This window comes from Pleurodeles waltl, chromosome 9 (genome assembly GCF_031143425.1).
Source record: "Pleurodeles waltl isolate 20211129_DDA chromosome 9, aPleWal1.hap1.20221129, whole genome shotgun sequence".
In the NCBI taxonomy this organism is placed as follows: domain Eukaryota; kingdom Metazoa; phylum Chordata; class Amphibia; order Caudata; family Salamandridae; genus Pleurodeles; species Pleurodeles waltl.
This window is the reverse complement of record NC_090448.1, coordinates 524,745,984-524,767,976: the sequence shown is the minus strand read 5'-3', so window position 1 is coordinate 524,767,976 and position 21,993 is coordinate 524,745,984. Positions and strand designations below refer to the sequence as shown.

At 43.9% G+C, this 21,993-nt stretch overlaps 1 protein-coding gene across 1 annotated transcript in view; it reads right to left on the bottom strand.

Annotated features, from left to right (window-relative positions):
• DHRS7 (dehydrogenase/reductase 7) overlaps positions 1-21,993 on the bottom strand; it is a 298,966-nt gene that overhangs the window by 88,554 nt on the left and 188,419 nt on the right. The window contains exon 5 of the mRNA XM_069207421.1: positions 19,251-19,373. Coding sequence (XP_069063522.1) covers positions 19,251-19,373 — 123 coding nt within the window. The remainder of the gene's footprint in view (positions 1-19,250; positions 19,374-21,993) is intronic.

The window sequence follows — 21,993 nt, the reverse complement described above, 5'->3', positions numbered from 1 at the left end:
CTGACCGCTGACGGAGACTTATCCTTTTTGTTGATGTCAGTTGGCGATGTGTGGCTTTTGACGTTATGACTCTCAAGGTCACGTGTATTGCCGTTAACGGAAGTGTGCTTCTCGCGGTCCGTTGGTGAATGTGATGCGACGACGGAACTGATGTCAACGCTGACAGTGAACAAATAGGTATTTTGCTAACTATTGAGGTAGATCTTGCTCGCCATTTGTTCACTGCACTTTTTTCCCTGGAGACTTTCTTATGAAGAGAGGTGGTTGTGGTTTTCTCCCTCTCTTGCAAGCGATGAAGATGAATTATTTCCCTGTCTTTTAAGGTCCTTTTTGAAAGATTCTGGCAATGAGTGCAGGTCTCAGGACAGTCACTGTCAGGCAGACAGACTATTCAGACTGGTTTTGGATCAGTCCGAGCCTTCTTTTTGCTACAAGCAGGACATTTGACAAAAAGAGAAGGCATTTTACAGGAAAGTAATAAAAATTCCTTTCAGGAAAAGGTATTATTTTACTCAGAAAGTGATAAAACAGAGTAAAATCTTGAAAATTTAGTTTAGACAGAGATTTTCTAGTAAAAAAAAAAAAAACTCAGAAAATATGAGACCAATGCTTTAGGATCCTAACTGAAGGCCCCGAAAAAGAACTGACCTAACTGTAACCCAACGGTCTTTGAGGCATGGTGGGATACTGAGGTTCTGAAGTCCTTAAAGGCACAGTGCCAGTTTTTTTCTCTCTCTAGAAGATTGCTGATGCATTTTATGCCTCTCTTTACTGCTTTACAGAAATGTTTTAACTCTGGTTGACGTGTTTACTAGAGAAAAAAACTTTACAAAAAAACTGCATTTTTAGCCTGTTTTTCAACATAGACTGCATGATTACATAGACACATGTATATTATATATATGTACTAAAATTCTGAACACAATTTTATACTTACATATACATTTAATGTATATGCATGTGTGTTTATATGTGCTCCAGGGTCCCTGCACGTGGGCGGGAATACTCAGTGCTTAGGACCATTGATGAGGATCCCCTGGAAGAGAACTAGCGAGTAATGCTACCTTCTTTTTGTAAAACGTTAAAATTCAAATTCTCATCTGTGTTAAAAAAAACTCACACACACGTATAAAAACAATCTATCAGGCAACACTGATTTCCATTAACAAATATTTGCCTTGCTGGCAAGGACTCAAAAATAATATATGGCCGTTTGTGCCAAACAACCCGATTGAGGGCAAAAAAGTTAATGCTGCATTCTGTGCTGAGAAAGAGTCAGCTAGAAACTTCCCAAAACTAATGTTATATACAGATAAAATGCTTTGTACAAAAGATCACTCTTGCATGGATCTAATATACAATTCAAATCTCCCAAAATAAAACGAGATGCAAATCGTATATTGTGCAAATTCTTACAAGATCTTCATTATAAAGTTCAATTATGCTTCCTACATTTTGGGTGCTTCATCTTGAGCAACACCACCAGTTCACAAAACCTGCTCACCTCAAATGTACGTTTTTTCTAGAAGAGTTTGTAAGCATAGGGTTACCATAGTGCCATCCACGCTGAGCTAGAAAAGCGATAAAGTATTTTGCAGAGTGCCCCCTATTTACTATGCAGGGTTCCCTACTTCCTTTTTTGTAGAATATCTAAGGCACTTTAAACCTGAAAGGGTATTGCTTATACCTATCTAATTCCTGAGCTCTAAAGCCAGAGAAGGGAAATGTAAATGTAGAAGGGGAACGGATTTCCCTTTCAACAGGTAACAACTGGTAAAAGCCCACCACAAATAAAAAGAGACCTTTTGGCTGAAGCCACTCTTGCGTTCCACGGGCTGCAAGTAACTGTCCTATTTTCTCTGATGCATCAAAGGTCCCTTAAAACGGTACACCAGGCAGCACTAGTGAGGTTGCCTTCTCTTTAAATTGAGCGTGCTGGGAGTTGAAGCTAGAGGAAAAGCATGGGAAGGCAATTAAAAGGAAAGTTCCTCATTTGTCCCTGACTTGGGGTTCGACTGGGGTAGGCTGGGATCTGGGAAGGTAGCCCTTCTACTCTTTTGCCTTCGTTCTCAACAATCACTACAAATTATTTGCTACCAGGGGTATTGGCAGTCAACCATTGGAAGGCCTACAGCAAACTTCCTGCCACCACATTAATGTGAAGGCTTACTACGTTTGGGACCCAGTAGGCAGCAAATGGACTGTGGGCTCCCAGGACCTGGTTAACCCTGGTCTCACCTCTACCCTTGTTATAATACTGTTGGCCTTTTAAGCATGGTTCCAAGAAGGCAGCAGGTGCTTTGGGGTGTCAAGTTTCATGGACTCCTTCAGTGATCTTACCACTCGGGAGCCTACCCCAGTAGGCAAATAGTTGACAGGTCTCATGCCCACGGTGCTTAGGACATGGTGGTCTTGAACTGCCTGTGCTTCTGATACACCTTTTGGCAGCACTTAAGATCGTTGGAATTGGTGTCCAGAAAAAAAGAATTAACAAATGGCATAGGGACGAGCAATGACAGTCTTCAATGACCACTGCCTGTGCTCCTTCTACTGCCAACTTACCTGACATCCAGAAATGGTCAATGGAAGGCAGATCGTTGGACCTAGAGCCATTTCACCTCTGTTGCTTTCTATCAGCTGGGCTCAGGACCCCTGAAAGGGGACTAGTAATCATTTAAGTTAAGCACAGGCTTATCCTCTGCACCCTCCAGCTCTCCCCCTCCATTCCTCCCATTCCACACACAGGCTGTCAAGCCAGGGCCTTGGACAGCAGACTCTTGAGCCTTGGCGTGAGTTAGATGGGGGTCATGTTCACCTTCAAGGCCATCTGCTTCCACTCTGACCGCTGCAATGTGTCTCAAAGTCATATGCATCCCCTTTATCAGTCATGGCTTTTTTATTTGAAAAGAAGTTAATTTAGTGATTTTCCATACATTTATTAAAATAATGAGAGCGACGTATCACATCAATGTGAAAAAGAAAACCTAAAAATTACAATTCCCATAATATTTCCCCTGTCACTAGAGGCAGAAAGGTTGTGCCATAATAATGTGATAATTTCTGCTGGTACAATGTGACAGTGATTGATGCTATTAAAATAACAACTGTTTGTCAGATTAGAACATTTCATGGCACTTAGACATACAATGCAGAGACTAAAAATGAAACTGACAAGTGAGTCGGGCACACTAATTGGGGCAGATCTTGTGACATATGGGATAATACTAGTTCCCAAACAGCTTCAAATAAACCCTGTGTCTCTGAAAGACATGCTAATCATTTGTTTCATAACTGTGAGAGCCATAGAGGCATGCCAGGGGCCAAGCTGTAGGTGAAGGTTCAGTTTTCTTTCAAAAAGTAACCAGAAACCTTTAGGCAGCCCCCAAACAGTTCCACAGTATGGTCCAATAAGCATTTGTTTGATACTTCAAAGCAGGGTGGGCTCAAAACAAGAATATTCGAGAAGTCCACCTTTAAACGGTAGCCTGGTATCAATGTCATTGTGGCTAGCATTCTGGCTCAATTTATCTTTATTATTGGGCACTCCCACCAGATCAGTTTGAGGTCTCCCCTTAGTCTACAGCCTTTTCACCATAACTGATGTGAATGTGGGTAATATTAATATCATTTGATTGGGTACACATGCCAATCAAACAATACCTTAAAGTGCTTCCCTACAAGCAATACTAAATGAATATTTATTTCGCATAAACCTGCTAAAAGGGTGTCTCATTGAAAATCATGTATGTCTTTCCATACAAAGTGCACCCATCATAATTTATATGGAAGAAGCTGCAGTGAGATAGCTTGTAAGAGAATGCTGTACAGTTCGGTGATTTGGCCTCTGGACTCCCCTGCAGTTTATTTACATTTCTCTAAAGAGGAAAAATGCCTTGTGTCTGGCTTCTTCAAAAGTGGTTGCAAAACCCACTGTCGCAGCTGCATATACCAGGAGCACTCACTTTCCTCAAAGTGAATTGTTTGCATGGAGGCGCCAAACAACAAAACCACCTGCCCCCTGAATAAAAACGTCTGTAAAAGTCTTCTATTCACCATTTATCAATGGGCCTAGGTCCTAGCTAGGGCAAAAGCTGGATTAAAGTGGGGTCAGAGTGTGGGAGGATGGAACCTCTATCCCACGCTAATAAGGTGGTTTTTGCTGGATTGCTTAGCTAGGCATTAAGGCTATCTATATGCTTTTGATTTCCATTTGAGATACTAAATTGTTCCCACAACTACTGCCCATTCCATGTGTATCCATTGACAATCCATGACCCTGAGCCCTGATTTGCTAATATTTATTTTAAACCTGGCTACTGCCTTGTAGTCTTGTAAATATAGGACAGCTACCTCAGAAAGGAAGAAGGAAAGGTCAATGACGAATCATTTACATAATTGATAAACAATATTATTTGGTGGGCTTCACTGGTGAAGGGTACATCCTGTGTACGTTCAATATTCAGCAACATCATCCCACCATCAACATTTTAATTAAGGTCGGCTAAATCCAAAGCCCCTTAAGGTAATCACCAGAGAGTTCCAGTCCATCCAACTGTAGGAAAGTGGAGTATTATGTGGTGTGGAGGTCCTCACGATGTCATGCTCTAACAATACCCCAGAGTTGGTCCTCGGATTCACACTAGTAAATCCATTGCTCAGTCTTGGTAGTGTGGCAAATAGCAATCAGGCTTTACTTAGAGAAGCATGTGTTAAGCATTTCATAGCACAAGCATGGACAATAAATAAATGACAAGTCTCAAAAGAAATCTGACACCATTGAACAAGCATAGCTGGAGTTATAGATTTTTGAAACACTATTAAATCACAGCAGAACTGTCATTTAAATGTTGCATTGAAGTCTACTGGAGAAATACCACTAGTTGAAAAAACGTACTTGGAAAGCGAGTTGCGTGGAACCCTTTTGGGGTTAAGGTTGTGCAATCCCTAGGACCAGATCACAACAGTCAGTGCAGTTTTTCCTGGCCCGTGGCTCCAGGTGCAGAGTTGTCCTGGCTGTCCATGGTGCTGAATGGACTCGTCTTAAAGTCAATGGCAGGGAGCCACTGGTGACAAACGACAACTTGGAGGTTGTGCTGCGGGGAACCCTTCCGGGATTAAGGTTATGCGGGCCCTGGGACTAAGCCATAGCAGTACGTTCACTTCTACCTGTTCTGCGGGGTCCAGGTGCAGAGTTGTCCTGGTTGCCCTTTGTGCTGAATGGGACTCACGCTGGTTTTACCGCTTAACCGTCTGTGCTGACAAAGGGATGCAAAATCCCAGCTGGGGCTGGGTTGCCTATGTTAGATACAGGTTGCACGTTGAGCCCTGTACCGTCGAGTGTGGGGGTTATTACCAGACTGGCAACCAATTGGCAGCGGCAAAGGTACAGAAATCCTTTGCAAACTTCCCCTGATCCAAGGGAGGAGTTTAGCAGCCTGAAACTTGGAGGCAGGCAGGATTACACATCCCAGAAGGCACTGGACTATGTGGCTTCTGACAATCCCATGGGAGGCCTGATGGCGGACAAGACTTCGGATCCTGTATGTATTATTTACCTGAAGTTTGCAGGGTACTGGTGCCATCTGTCCAAAGGAGTCTGAAGGACCTTTTGGCTTCCACAAGGGTCCCCCTCAGGTCAGGAGCGACAAGTTTGGGCCAAGGACGAGAGTTGACCACGTAATTTCCAGTCTGTTGCCCCAGGGACTGAGTATTCCTCTGTTGCCCTGGTGCAGGGGGGCAGAGTCTGGTTGCCGGTGATGCAGAGCTTCTTCTTGTCCTTCTTCAAAGTTGGTCAGTCAGAACTGATTTTCTGGTGTGAGGGGTGTCCCTTAAATCCTGGATTTAGGGGAGCTAGGGGTGTGGAGACTAGTGGCCAATTGACAGTTAGCTCCTACAGGTAATCCTCCTCGAAGTGTGACCACATCCGGTAGGACATGTCACCTTTAGTAACCCAGAACCCTCTATTCTTTCACTCCTAAGATGGCAGAAATCACAATTTAGTGCACAGACCATGCTGCCCACCTTAGAGGTATAGCCAGCCTGCTGGGGGTGTGCACTGACCTGCAGGGCTAATTTCCAGCCTGACCAAGAGGAGCAAGACCACACAAAAGCATGGGCCACTTAGCCAGAGCACAAAGAAGAGTGGCAAACAGGTGGGCAACCTCCAGTGTGCCACTTAGGTGCATGCCAGCCATCCCTTCACACCAGATTCTGTTGGCGGAGAGAAAACAAGTTGTTTGACACCAAACAACACATCTAGGCGGTATCATAATGGAGCTATCAGCCCAGGCGTGCCAGGGTTTAAGTCCAATATTATCCTATGGACCGCCTGAACTTATGGTGTACCTTAATGGAAAGGACCTAATAGAGGCATATAAACTAGTGCTTATTTGTCTAACCTTAAATATAATGCACCCTGCCTCCTGGGTTGCAGAGGCCTACCTTACCAGGTTCTGACATACATGTAAGGCAGTGCATGGGATTGTGGCACTCATAGTGAGGGCACAGTCAAACTCGAGCAGTTTTCACTGCTCTGGCAGTCTGTAATGGCAGGCCTGCCTTCAGTAATATGTGTGGGTCAACTAGGGTGGCACTAATCCGTGCTGCAGGCTGGGGGACCCCTTTACCACTTATGCTCGGGTACCATTTACTAGAGGCTCATGAGGAGGTTAAGTCTTGCTAATCAGGTAATCACCATGTCAACATAATTTAGGGGGAGAGCACAGGGACTGGGGCCTGGCTAGCAGACTTCCAGTGCACTAACAGAGACTTACACCTCAGCATTGGGGGTAAAACGTGGGGGGTGACCATACATAAAAGGGCAACTTCCTACATGACCCCCTCCAATCCGAAAGGGGATGAGCAACTAACCTACACCCTGGTAGTTCTCATTGTTTAAGTGGAAAAACCTGAAAAGGCCATCTACATTGGCATGGTCAGTCCCTAGTCTGTGTTCCCCTGTAAAGCCCTTACCCTGTAGGGAATTGGAACACCTCAACAGTTTGGGGTTTCCTCCTCATCTGCATCAGACCTCTGAGAGGCCTGTGGTCGGTTTGAACCTTGAAGTGAGCCCAAAACAGATATGGTCTTAGCTTTTTCAGGGACCAAACCACAGCAAAGGCTTCCCTTCCAACGGCACTCCAACAGCGTGGAGTCACCTGCGGACATAGGCAACCTTCCTATCAGAAAGCCATCTCACATGGTTTTCAGATAGGCTGGCATAAAAGTAGTCCCTCTATCTGACACCACCTCTTTAGAAAAACCCAAACCTGGTGAAGAAACCAAGTAGGGTCTTTGCTACTGCAGGGGCAGTTGCAGTCCTAAGAGGAATTGCCTTTGGTTATCTAGTGGCATGGCCCACTACCACTAACATAAAACGATTTCCAGATGCAGTCTGAGGGACCATGGGCCCAACAATGTCAAGCCCCCCGTCTCAAAATGTGTCCATTGCCAGCACTGTTAACCTGGTGACTAACACTAGGCTACATTTAGACTGGGAAAAACAGCCTTGCAGCCACCATGGCACTGGTATCCCTCACAGCCTCTACCTCAGGCCTACTGATCCTCAACCATTTTCTGTACTTCTCCACAATTGGAGGTACGACAGCCAGGGTCTCAATATACAACACAGCCATGAATACTAGGGTAGCTTCAGTGTAAACACTGCCCCATCCAGAGTACACCTCCATCCCCACGCCTATAATAGCCAACCCTTGGGATTGTCCACCACTGGGGAACTTTTTGGGCCATGCTGCCTTTTCATGAACTGCCTGTTGATAGTCATGGCACAACTCAGAAGCCTTCTTTGGATCCCAGTTTTTACATTGATACCTCCTTTCTTTGGATTGTGAGAAGTCTTGGGCCTAGCCTACTGAGAAGACATCTCTTTGTTGTAATAATTCCACGTTGGTCTCGGTCTCCAACAGTCTGGCGCTACAGAGTCCAAGTCTGTTCTCACTGAGTAACCTCTCGCACAAAGACCTTTTTTCAGATTGTCCAGGGTTTAGGAGATGCTGACGTGGAGTTCCCCCTCCAATATCCAACTTACCAGCTGAAAGACTATTTATTTTAGATTTGCAGGAGCTATGCCCAGTAAAACGTTATCTGGATATACGCCTTGCTGTGTCTGGGGTGTGAGGTAAGAAAAAGCTTGTCACTCACTTCTGCAGGAGTTTATTAGGTGGCATTAATGCTAGCATGCATAGACATGGTCATGCCATTTTTAAGGAAGAGAAAGGAGGCTGACCCCAGCCGTGGTATACGCTGCACCTTTGATACTGCAGAGCTAGAAAACCAGTTGCCCCTGGGTCGATAAATGTGAAAGTGAGGCCTCATCCAATAGCGCCCTCCCAAGAGCTGCAAGGTGCACATAGTTATGTCTAAGATATCTATTGTCTCTTGGCGAATTTGAAGAAGCAGTTCAGGTATGCCACAATGAATGACCTTATGGCAGGCAGGCATCTATAGTTGTAGAGGCTGCCTAAGAGTAGCATCCTCCACGGTTGAGGAACAGCATAACAAGCCCATCGGGTCTAAATCTGTCTTGTCACTCACTGGTCTGTGCCCCCCCTCCCCATCACACAACTAAGCTTACTGTCCACTGATTCAGGTCTGCATTATCTCCCCCACAGAGGGGGCTCCAGCAGCCATTACATTTCTCCCTATGGACCGAGGAAGCCAGAGGCGCTACTCCCCTGTGGCTGCCACTTTCTGCCACAGAAGGCTTTGCACCATCCCTGTACTTTGTGGGGGGTGGAGGGTGAGTGTGGCGCTGGGCCCACAGGTCCGCCAGAGGTCTAGGGCATAACAAAAGACCCAACCCCCTTCCCCGTTGGCACTTCCTGACTCACCTTTTCATGCCACAATGCCTCTTCTTTTACCTCACCTCAGACCAGATATACTCTGCACCCACAGACCAGGTGGGCTTATGGGGGACCACCCTCCTAGCCCCGCATTGCCAATCACCACTTTGTGAGCCCAGCATTGCCAATCACCGCTTTGCTCCATCATCAGCTTGGAATGCCTAGGTAATCGGACTTTTTGAAGGGTGCATGTAAGGAAATGGCTCCCTGTTGCAATTACCCCCCCCCACTTTTTGCCTGATACTGATGCTGACTTGACTGAGAAGTGTGCTGGGACCCTGCTAACCAGGCCCCAGCACCAGTGTTCTTTCACCTAAAATGTACCATTGTCTTCACAATTGGCACAACCCTGGCACCCAGGTAAGTCCCTTGTAACTGGTACCCCTGGTACCAAGGGCCCTGATGCCAGGGAAGGTCTCTAAGGGCTGCAGCGTGTCTTATGCCACCCTAGGGACCCCTCACTCAGCACAGACACGCTGCTTGCCAGCTTGTGTGTGCTGGTGGGGAGAAAATGACTAAGTCGACATGGCACTCCCCTCAGGGTGCCATGCCAACCTCACACTGCCTGTGGCATAGGTAAGTCACCCCTCTATCAGGCCTTACAGCCCTAAGGCAGGGTGCACTATACCACAGGTGAGGGCATAGGTGCATGAGCCCTATGCCCCTACAGTGTCTAAGCAAAACCTTAGACATTGTAAGTGCAGGGTAGCCATAAGAGTATATGGTCTGGGAGTCTGTCAAAAACTAACTCCACAGCTCCATAATGGCTACACTGAATACTGGGAAGTTTGGTATCAAACTTCTCAGAATAATAAACCCACACTAATGCCAGTGTTGGATTTATTAAAAAATGCACACAGAGGGCATCTTAGAGATGCCCCCTGTATTTTACCCAATTGTTCAGTTCAGGACTGACTGGTCTGTGCCAGCCTGCTGCTGAGAGACGAGTTTCTGACCCCATGTGGTGATGGCCTTTGTGCTCTCTGAGGACAGAAACAAAAGCCTGCTCTGGGTGGAGGTGCTTAACACCTCCCCCTTGCAGGAACTGTAACACCTAGCAGTGAGCCTCAAAGGCTCAGGCTTCGTGTTACAATGCCCCAGGGCACTCCAGCTAGTGGAGATGCCCACCCCCTGGACACAGCCCCCACACTTTTGGCGGCAAGTCCAGGGGAGATAATGAGAAAAAAGGAGGAGTCACTGGCCAGTCAGGACAACCCCTAAGGTGTCCTGAGCTGAGGTGACTCTGACTTTTAGACATCCTCCATCTTGCAGGTGGAGGATTTCCCCAATAGGATTAGGGATGTGCCCTCCTCCCCTCAGGGAGGAGGAACAAAGAGGGTGTAGCCACCCTCAAAGACAGTAGCCATTGGCTACTGCCCTCCCAGACCTAAACACACCCCTAAATTCAGTATTTAGGGGCACCCCAGAACCTAGAAAACTAGATTCCTGCAACCTAAGACGAAGAAGGACTGCTGACCTGAAAGCCCTGCAGAAAAGACGGAGACACCAACTGCTTTGGCCCCAGCCCTACCAGCCTGTCTCCCCACTTCAAGAAAAACTGCAACAGCAACGCGTCCCCCAGGGTCCAGCGACCTCTGAAGCCTCAGAGGACTACCCTGCATCTAAAAGGACCAAGAACTCCCGAGGACAGCGGCCCTGTTCCACAAAAACTGCAAATTTGCAACAAAGAAGCAACTTTTAAAGACAACACGTTTCCCTCCAGAAGCGTGAGACTTTCCACTCTGCACCCGACGCCCCCGGCTCGACCTGCGGAGAAACAACACCACAGGGAGGACTCCCCGGCGACTGAGACCTTGTGAGTAGCCAGAGTTGACCCCCCTGACACCCACAGCGACGCCTGCAGAGGGAATCCAGAGGCTCCCCCTGACCGCGACTGCCTGCTTCTAAGAACCCGACGCCTGGTAAAGACACTGCACCCGCAGCCCCCAGGACCTGAAGGATCTGACCTCCAGTGCAGAAGCAACCCCCAGATGGGCCTCTCCCTTGCCCAGGTGGTGGCTACCCCGAGGAGCCCCCCCCCCTTGCCTGCCTGCTTCGCTGAAGCGACCCCTGGGTCTCCCATTGAAACCTATTGCAAACCCGACGCCTGTTTGCACACTGCACCAGGCCGCCCCTGTGCCGCTGAGGGTGTACTTTCTGTGCTGACTTGTGTCCCCCCAGGTACCCTACAAAACCCCCCTGGTCTGCCCTCCGAAGACGCGGGTACTTACCTGCTGGCAGACTGGAACCGGGGCACCCCCTTCTCCATTGAAGCCTATGTGTTTTGGGCACCAATTTGACCTCTGCACCTGACCGGCCCTGAGCTGCTGGTGTGGTAACTTTGGGGTTGCCCTGAACCCCCAACGGTGGGCTACCTTGGACCCAACTTTGAACCCTGTAGGTGGTTTACTTACCTGCAAAACTAACAAATACTTACCTCCCCCAGGAACTGTTGAAATTTGCAGTGTCTAGTTTTAAAGTAGCTTATTGCCATTTTTGCCAAAACTGTACATGCTATTTTGCTGATTCAAAGTTCCTACGATACCTAAGTGAAGTACCTTTCATTTGAAGTATTGATTGTAAATCTTGAACCTGTGGTTCTTAAAATAAACTAAGAAAATATATTTTTCTATACAAAAACGTATTGGCCTGGAATTGTCTTTGAGTGTGTGTTCCTCATTTATTCCTTGTGTGTGTACAACAAATGCTTAACACTACCCTCTGATAAGCCTACTGCTCGACCACACTACCACAAAATAGAGCATTAGAATTATCTCTTTTTGCCACTATCTTACCTCTAAGGGGAACCCTTGGACTCTGTGCATGCTATTTCTTACTTTGAAATAGTACATACAGAGCCAACTTCCTACAGTGCATCTCATCAGATGGATTCAGTCTTCATGAATAAAAGCTGATAACTTTAGGTCAAGGAGGGTGCGACTATTTTGCTACATCGTGTCCCCCCCCAATCCTGGCTTTTTAGCCAACAGTACTGTGCATGCTGGAAAACAGTTAACAAGCTCAGTGGTTTTGGGATGGATAGGGTCTTTCAAAATGGATAACAAATTTCAAGCACTCTATTTTTGTATGTCACAATAGGCTAGCCTCACTGCTATAATCCTGTATCAAATGCAACTGTGATATATTGCAATATTCTTTTTTTCCACATTAAATATGCAAGTTATACACGCACGGCAACAAAAGCAAAATACTTTGTCAGAAGTAGGAAATTATGGTCTCCTGAATTTTGTGGCACAAGAACCTATAAACACTGATTTTAAAAAGTTGAAAATACACTAGATGCAACCCACTAGAAATCTAAAAAAATAAAGACTCAAAGCAGGAAATTGGAATTATATACTGCTATTTAGGAAACGAAATAAGGCTACCGTTTGACGAGTAAGGGCTTCACATTACACACAAATTGATAGAATAATCATTTCAAAACTTCCACTAGAATATTGTGCAATGAAGCCATTATCGGTAGATACAAAATCATACAGTTCTTCTTGCTCCAAAGTTTGTCCCACCACACTTTACATTTTCAGAAGACTACTTTTAAATGTCAAGCCCCTCCTCGAAAATCAATTACGGTTGTATAACAGATCAGCAATGGGGGTCCCTATTAATGAGTGAAAACCATTCATTTTGTTTTCGTATGGAATGGAAGCTTAGAAAGGTAAAATCTTCAAAGAAGAAGCTGGACAATTAGATATACATTTTTAGTGTTAGCTTAAAACAAGCTTTCAAAGTAATGTCTACTTCTTCTCTATTTTCCGTCCCGGAAAAGTTCCAGAGGGATGGTTAGATGTATGCTTTTGGCCCGTTTGTTCTGAAGAATAATTTTACCTGCAGTACGATATTTGTGGTAGACCGTATATTCACCAGAAAGTTTATTGAAGGTAAGATACTTTTTCTTTGCTGGATACTTTTTCCTTCATATTCCTGATCTTAATGAGTTTAAAAGCAGTACCTTGCATCCAGGTAGGCGAGACTAGAAAGTGCTGATAAACCGAGGAAGGCAAGCAACATTACCATGGTGACATATCCATCATCTCCTTAGACACCACTGAAGGGCCATGGCATGCAGCACCAACAGAATGTACAAGGCCACAAACCCCAACCGGTAAAGTGCTACTAGAAAATCAAATCAGAATCATAACCTAAAAAGCTGAGATACTCAGATGGAAGAAAGGCTCTGGCACAGGTTGTGCCAGGCACAGCACCAATGAAGCTCAGTCTCTAAGCAGGGGTGAAGTGGGACCTTTTCAAGGCTGACAAGTTGTTTGATACAGGTCGTCCGTGACTGGCTTCACCAACTAATCGTATAAGTATAACGTAGTTTACTCTCCATTAACATAGCAAACATAGGAATGGAAATCTTAAATTCAAATATACAACATACAATGTATTTCAATTTAGATATTTATTATAGCTAATTAAACATTCAGTTCACACATAATGTAATCAACATAGAATCAACCAAAAGAATATAATACAACCCCCTAACCTAAATGAAACATACATACACTATATGAAAACATAAATAACATACCAGTAAATACGCAAAAATAAACAAATAACACAGAACCAACAAAATCACAAAATAGTATACATACAAATTTACAACCGCCTCATACATGAGAGGATATTTAAACAGCACAATAAAGTTACTGCTTTGATGCTACAATTATGCGTTGTAGTTTGGATTGTATAAAATTCAACATAGTAACAGCCAATTCTAGGTTATAATTTCTTGATTCAAATTCTCGTGTTACAGGCCTGTTGGTAGCCAATCCTGGTCAAGGCTTCAAATTTGCCAATTTCAAACACTTCATGCCAATGTTCAAGACATGCCAATTTACAAGCCGACGCGCGTTTCAGTGAGAGAAGAAAAATATAAATACACCTTCATCAGGACTTTATGATTCAGTATAATTGGCATACGTACATCTTGTAATCTGCCTAAATAGGAGGCAGCTAGGGAAGTACGGGTTATTGCTCCTCGAGAGATCATCGTGCTGGTCATATGTCCTGGATCCTGCTGATACTGGTAGGCTAGCTTTGCTGAACCTTTGTGGATTGAATTATTTTATACCGTCTGGATTGTGTCATTTCTATCTGGCTCATGACTTCCCCCTGTTCCCTTGCAGTTAGCAAGTTGTTCCCTATAAGTTTGGTATCCTTGTGGGTTTCCCCTGTGGATTAAGTTTTTTAAACCATGTGAACTTGTAGGTAAGTCTGTAGTTAGCGATTGTACATATGAGCAGATTTTTTCTTTTCTATCCTGTAGACTTTCCTGCCCTGTGCAAGCTAATGTTTTCATTATGTTTGCTTTTAGAGTGAGAAAGCATAGCTTCATTTAGCTATATCCATGTGTTAGTCCTTCATTTTGGACTACAAATTTGAAGTTGGAGAGTGTTTAATCCAGCCTGTAAGGGATATCTAAGTTCTTTCATATCTAAGGTATTTTATCTTATTTTAATATAAACAAACTAGTCTATTACTATTCTTGACTAGATCCTCTCGGTGGTAATCCAACACTTTTATGCTATAGGTGATTCTATTTCTGCACTTTATCTAGTATTTTGTTGGACACTAATGGTGCTTTCCTTGGATTTTTAGATTTATTTACCTTTATTAAGCATTGGTTTTATAGATTTTGATCTTGGGCACTTTATCAGTGTTTTTTCTTAATTAAGTCACTTGAGTTGGTCTGGTTGCAAATCTGACATGATTCGAGCCTTCCCCCTATGCAAATAATTGTAATGAATAATTTTGATGTGTCTTTGATAGGCAGATTACAAGATGTACGTATGCCAATTATACTGAATCATAAAGTCCTGATGAAGGTGTATTTATATATTTCTTCACTCACCGAAACGCGCGACGGCTTGTATATTGGCATGTCTTGAACATTGGCATGAAGTGTTTGAAATTGGCAAATTTGAAGCCTTGACCAGGATTGGCTACCATCAGGCCTGTAACACGAGAATTTGAATCAAGAAATTATAACCTAGAATTGGCTGTTATTATGTTGAATTTTATACAATCCAAACTACAACGCATAATTGTAGCATCAAAGCAGTAACTTTATTGTGCTGTTTAAATATCCTCTCATGTATGAGGCGGTTGTAAATTTGTATGTATACTATTTTGTTGGTTCTGTGTTATTTGTTTATTTTTGCGTATTTACTGGTATGTTATTTATGTTTTCATATATGTATGTTTCATTTAGGTTAGGGGGTTGTATTATATTTTTTTGGTTGATTCTATGTTGATTATATTATGTGCGAACTGAATGTTTAATTAGCTATAATAAATATCTAAATTGAAATACATTGTATGTTGTATATTTGAATTTAAGATTTCCATTCCTATGTTTGCTATGTTAATGGAGAGTAAACTACGTTATACTTATAGTATTACTTCCCTGTGTGTTACTCTCTGTATCTAGCTCAGGGACCCTGTTTAGATACGAGGATTCACCAACTAATCGACCATGCACAGAAATACAGACTCCTCACCTCCTGAGCCCAGCCGCCACCACAGCCTGCACTTTGTTGAAGACTCACAGTACAATCGTGAGACCAAATAGCAGCTTGATTATTTGGGAGAACTGCAATATCAAAAGGAAGTGGCATTAACAGCTATCAGCAAGAAATATTGGCAGATGAAGGAAAACCTGGCACAATTACACATTTATTAAGGTCCCCTACCACAAACGGGTTTCAGAGGTGCAGGTTTAAAATTAGTCCATGAACCCCTTCTACCTGGGGACCCAGTGGTAAAAGAAGAAATGTCCAGAGGCCCTATCCTCCAACAGCACTACAGTTGTAAGTCCTTTATGTAACATGGCTAGCATTTCCACCTCCAAAACTGAAGCATGCACCAGGGAGCACTTCACTGCAGAAAGTGGGCTGTAGGGGGAGCAGTCAGAAAAGGAGTAGACCTTGCGTATAAGCTGGATACAAGGTGATCAATCGTAATAGTCTACAAGTTCAGAGATTAGAGAACCTCACCCCTACAGGAAGATGACAATAGGAGGAAGAACCAGAGGTTTTAAAGCAGCAAAAGAAGAGGAAGATGGCTGAGACAGGCACTGCAGTTGCTGCTGTTAGGGACTCTCTTGGTCTATCTCCATCTCAAAGACGACCTGTTGCGGGTCTGGAACGGCTGGGAAGCTTGTTGTTACTGCCCCTAGAAAAACCCTGACAGCAGAGATCTTGCTCTTGAGAATACATGAGTGGGGAGGCTAGTGCCAGTCCCAGCCCTTAGATGTTTTTGAACCAGTCCAGTGGAGAGTCCACGTTCTCACCAGTCTCTTGCCCTTAAGGCAGCATGCTCATCTCCCGAAGAGCATATGGGACGCATCCAGGCATGCCTGTGAATGACTGCCAAAAATAGAGATCAAGCCATGGTGTCAGCTAAATCCAGGCTGCCGGTCACCTGATCTGAGAAAAGTCTTCTTTATGTAGTCTGGACAGTTTATGAAAGCCATCTTTACCAAATACCACAAGACGTAGAGAAACCCAGCCCAAGGAGGCAAGTGGACAGGGCTTGGCACCCTAAAGGGAAAACCTTTCAGCTCTTGTCAGATTGTTTGGACTTACAGTATGGTCCAGAGGGGCAATAGGGAAAGCTTTGGGGTTTAGCTTTGCTGTTGTCACCTGAATCACAAGTTCTCTGGAGGAGAATGCTAAGTTTAGAACTTGGGATTGGAAGGCGGGAGCCTGGTAGACCGAGTGATCAGACTGTGAACTGTTGGGCCTTAGAATTCCTTCCAGACAGGCAGTGCCAGTTCTAGCAAGACTTCATTGGATAGAAATAGGGGTTCCAGTGCCAAAGAGGATGACTACAGGATTACCATTAGACTTCTGCTTAGCAGTTAGTAGGAGGAGCTCATGAACCTAAGCTGGCTTATGTACTACTGAGACAAATGAAGGTACTTGCACAGAAGGATATGGGGTATCACTTTCCAGGGACATATCAAAACCCCCTAGTATTCTGGCTGTCTAAGAAGAGTTCAGCATCTGTGGAAAGGAAGAAAGAGGTAGTCAGCCTCTGAAAAGTTTTTCCCCAAGCGGCGATGATTCTGGTTGGGCATATCAAAAAAGTCAGAATCTAAGCAGAAGAGCTCTTCCATTCAACTGCATCTCTTTGCTCTGAGTAGAGGCTGTGCGAAAGGCAAGCACTTGAAGCAAACAGACTTTTTACCTAGACAGATATGTTCTGCCAACTTTGAGGGCTGAAGTGGCATCAGATAAAGAGAAGAATACAGTGGTGAACGGTGCCCGTGCAGGCTAGTTGCTCGAAGAAAAAAATATTCTCTTTCTGTAGTTTTTCTTGTGTTTTGGACATAAAGGCCCTTTACAGACGCATTCCTTATGAATTGACTAACCTGAAGGATAGGAGACAGTCAGTTTAGAGGTGTCCTCACGGGTCCTAGCCAAGAACACCTTTGCTTTCTGCGTCCTGGTTGCCATCTGGGGCATGGAGGTGAAGAAGCTGTAGAATTGACACATCTGGGAGGACCAAGCCATGAAAGGAGTCATATGGCGCAACCTGGCGGCATTGAAAAGTAATTAAGAAAAACGTTATTCAGATCTAGAGTGGCACCTGGGGGATATTCATAAGGAGTTTGAGGTCTTCGCTAAGCCACATTTACAGCTTGATATAATAATTTTGAAAAATTCAGTTTAGTACTTCCTGTGAAATATTTTTTATTTGAGCAGCTTCGGGTGGAAATTATACCACACCCAGTCTTTTCCTTTTTTTAATAACATTCTTTGACTTTGGTTAAGCAATTTGCAGTCTTAGTTTTTTTGTTGTTTTCTCTCTTCAGGGTGCTACCAGAGTCCTTGACCTAGTTTCAGGACTACCATCTCCGCATCGCTACTAGATCTGTTTTAAACAACCATAGAACGATACCAAAAAATATGAGTCAGTTCTGAGCTGTGACTATCAGGAGGAAGGACCCTAATCTCAGCATGCAAAGCTTTGGAGCAATGGATGTGCCAAGGGAGACTCTGGAGGAGATTGGAGGCCCTAATGTAGCTGGCAGAATCATCATTGCTTTCAGCAGTCAACTCTTTGTGCTTACACATGCCCAGCCTAATTCCTTTTCTCAAAGTCCTAGGAGCAGGGCTTTAGAACACAGTCAAGTACCAGACAACCACAGTGCATATCAAAATGCACAATGGAGAGGAAAAAACATAAGCAAATATATTATGTGTGATGCTGTCCCACCACATTCTAAAGGGGGTGGGGTGGTTCTCATTTGAAACAGAACTCTAAAGAAAATAAGTTGTGGGGTTTGCAGGAACAGATGGACTTCTCAGAAACATGCACTGTTTGCAGGTTTGGAAAGTGAAACTACACGATGAGGGGATACAGACTGGGACCTATACAACTCATGCTGTCTACTTTATGTTAGGCAGAGAAAACTCTGTATGTTAATAGTGGACACGAGCAAAGCGCAAACGGGGTATTTATTGAGCTGTATGAGACTGAATGGAAACTCTAAGCAGCCTGGAAACCGGAGTGCTCTTACAGACTTAGGCACTTAAGTCCCAATGCAGTCAGAAGATATAAGGCCCGATTATGACCTTGGCAAGGGGATCAATCCGTCCCAAATGTGACAGATATCCTGTCCGCCGTATTACAAGTTCCATTATATCCCATGGAACTTGTAATACAGCGGACGGTATATCCGTCACATTTGGGACTGAGTAATCCCCTCCTTCAAGGTCGTAATATGGCCCATAGTCTCCGGTGTGAGTCTTTGAGCACCATGGAGATAGTAAATATTACTAAGTATGCAAAAACAAAGCACAGCATATAGATGTTAAATACAGTTTGAGGCTTAACCGGATGACTGAAAAAACATGATTTGAAGTCAGCTGCTACCAATACTAAAGCACTAAACAGCATTCTTGGTCACATCTGTCTCATTTGGAGAAAGGGAACAGTAACTTCTGAGACCATCAACAACCATTACTCTTTTTAAAATATTTGCACATTATATTTACACAGAGTGTGTAACAAATGTATTATGTGAAGGAAGCAATGTCTTCTATGAACCTAACAGGTGAGAAATCTTACCTTACATTAGTATTCAGTTTCATTCACATCACTCCCTGAGAAGCACCACACAACTGGCAAGAGAGGTGGTTTGTATCTGCATCTTACACATCACCTCTAGTGCCACTTTAGAGGCATTTACAACCCAGCAGCTCATATACTGTAAAATAACCGGTTTCCTAATTAAACTATATAATTCACTCTGCAGACTCCACTTGGATTACTTTTTTTGTTTTTTAACAGAAATCAAAATCACAAAATAATATTATTGAAGTATTTTTAAGCTTTCTACTAAAGTAAATTTACCTTGTTGACTTCTTCAGTAAAAGCATTGTCTACAACTTTGGACTGGACAGGTCCCGGGCAAACGTTGGTGATCATTATATCTGGATAATCGTAAAGTTCAATCCTTAAACTATTAAAAAATCCCTGTGGGGAAAAAAGTATTCATGAGTTTGATAAAACACATTAACTGTTATCCAAGAATGATCGTTTCTGCATGTATAGGATGATGGCTGTTTGTTTACAAACTATATTTATGGCTAGTTTCAAATTTATTTAATTTCATGATTATTACATATTCTGGTCGCCAGTCATTAAGTGCTTGTCCATTGTCTTACTTCATTCTCCCGTGAAATAATGTTTCTCTCCCCATGTGGATGAAGTTGTCACTTTAAACCCAAAAAGTTGTTCACATGCATTTACTATGTTTTTAAAATACCACAGTACGCTGAATTCATGTGAGGGAGTCAAGGTATGACTTTCAATAAGACTTTACGTTTGTTTTCAGTGGGTTCAATTATTGGTCCTGTTCAATCTGAGGAAGCATTATTTATGTTTACATGTCACCCAGTATAACATACATACAAATTTGGTGGAACTCAATCATTTAAAATGCTATATTGTATCGAATGCCTAACCTGTGCTACAGTTTCAGTACAGTAATTTCTCATATTTAAAAATGTAATAGAAACACTGCATTCTTGAAATGATCTACAATATATGTTCATACTGTAATTCACGCTGAATACACTTGTGAGAAGAATTTAGGCCTATTTATCTTTTACCCATATTGCTGAGAGAGCAAGACCCCTCTTTCCGGGTTTACTTAATAGCATAAAGTTAAGTAAAGATGAGGAAGTACTTGGTGGAGCTGCAAAGTACGCAGCTGAAGTAAATATAATTAACTCCAGAACCCTTGAGGAAAGCATATGCATGTCAGGGCAAGCTACCTGCTGCAGAACATGTAGTATCACTGCTGGATTAAAGGGTGCAAAGTAACAGTAAACTATTCAGAAAGGCTGCCAAGATCACACAAATTGTTTTCAAGCATATCAGGAAGAACTGATAGCATCACAGGAGAAAACTGCATGGACCGCAAATGTATTGAGTTCATAGCAAGGTTTATATAAAAGAAGCATATATGAACCAGAGGTGGTGAATGCTAAAGAAATTCCTTGCACTAATGAGCTGTAAAGTAATTCAGTGAAACTCAGTCATGATGATGCATCCACCAAAGCTGAAATGGTTACCTTTGCTGATATTCTTTGAAGAGTATTGAATGGAACAGTGAAACTGCCCACTGAGAGTGAACAGTATTTTAGATTGAAGCCTTTCTCAAATCACATGCATGGGACAAATAGTAAAGATAGCTCTGACTGCTGGTTTAACTTGATGATGCAGGCAAACAGGAAGGTGTCCGAAGAGGAGAAAACAGATAACGGAGAGTGTTAGAGAGCCTGCCTTGAATGCCATTCAAAATTTAGGTTTGAAAACCTCTGCTACACAGATTGTGGAACTTTTAGGGCTCTCTTTGGATCTGAGCAATGTAATCGCTCTTCCTCCTTGGACGGATGAGGTGGAGCGAAGCTCACTTATGGGACTAGCTGATGTGAGCACAATAAGGAACTGTCTTCAGCCGTGAGCAACTTCAGAGGTCAACTGTGCATTGGCTCAAATGGGGTGCACATCATCTCCAACCGGAGATCCCACTGGGATCAAAATGGGTTTGGAGGAAACCTATTGGTCGTCCCTTTCAGAAAAACATCAGGAGACTTGAACAAAGATGACTGATCAGGTAGGTACAAAAAGGCAGATAAGGCGGACAAATAACCTTCACCTTGCCACAGCTAGGCCTTGCTGGGCTAGAGATAAACAACAAATAGCACACCAGACAACTGGGTTTGTAACAAATGGATGCGTCATGGAGGAACACCAAACAACAAACCTATCCCAGTGTCCCAAATAGGTGGTTTAAGCGAGGTCTGGCTGACAAAATGACATTCACTACTCAAGGTGGGAATAATTGTGGTGAGATCTGAGGCAGTCAACTGTTGTCGCTCAATCTTCAAGCACGAAGGTGTAAGTTGTGCAGACTCAGGTGCAGTACACTGCCCTGCTACTTCAACAGAAGGTCCTCCACAAGTGGCAGTCGAATCAGAGGATAGATGCTCATAACATGAAGTTCTGTGTGTATCACACTCTCCTAGCTCAATCCAGGATGACTCAAAGCCGGTTGTTACAGATCTTCCTCAGACCTTTTGGCAGAAGAGGTAGAAGAAGGAGGATGCACAGGAGTCCCAAGCTCCAATCCAGGTGAAAGGCGACTCCAAGTAAGAACTGCCTTGGGTACTTCAACATGCAACATGGAGCGTTCTCATCAGTGAGAAAGATGGCGTAAGATGCTTTGTGCCACCTCTGAGTGCAGCTGCCATTTGTGATCCACTAGACAACACAAGCAGAGATTGTCTGCCCTGGAGTTTAAATATCCCGCCAGGTGGTGAACGACCAGGGATATACCTTGACAATCTAGTCAGTTCCAGAGACACAAGGCCTCCTGGCTCAGGGACCCACGACTCCACTCCACCTTCTTGTCGCAATACCACATGGCGATGATGTTGTATGTGAGAAACTGCACCTGTTCCCTCCTGATGGACGGGAGGAAGGCATTTAACACCAAATGAATCACCTGGGACTCCAACAGGCTGACGTGGAGATGAGTTTCTGTCAGAGAAGAGAGCCCTCCAATCTCCACCTCTCGCAGATGACC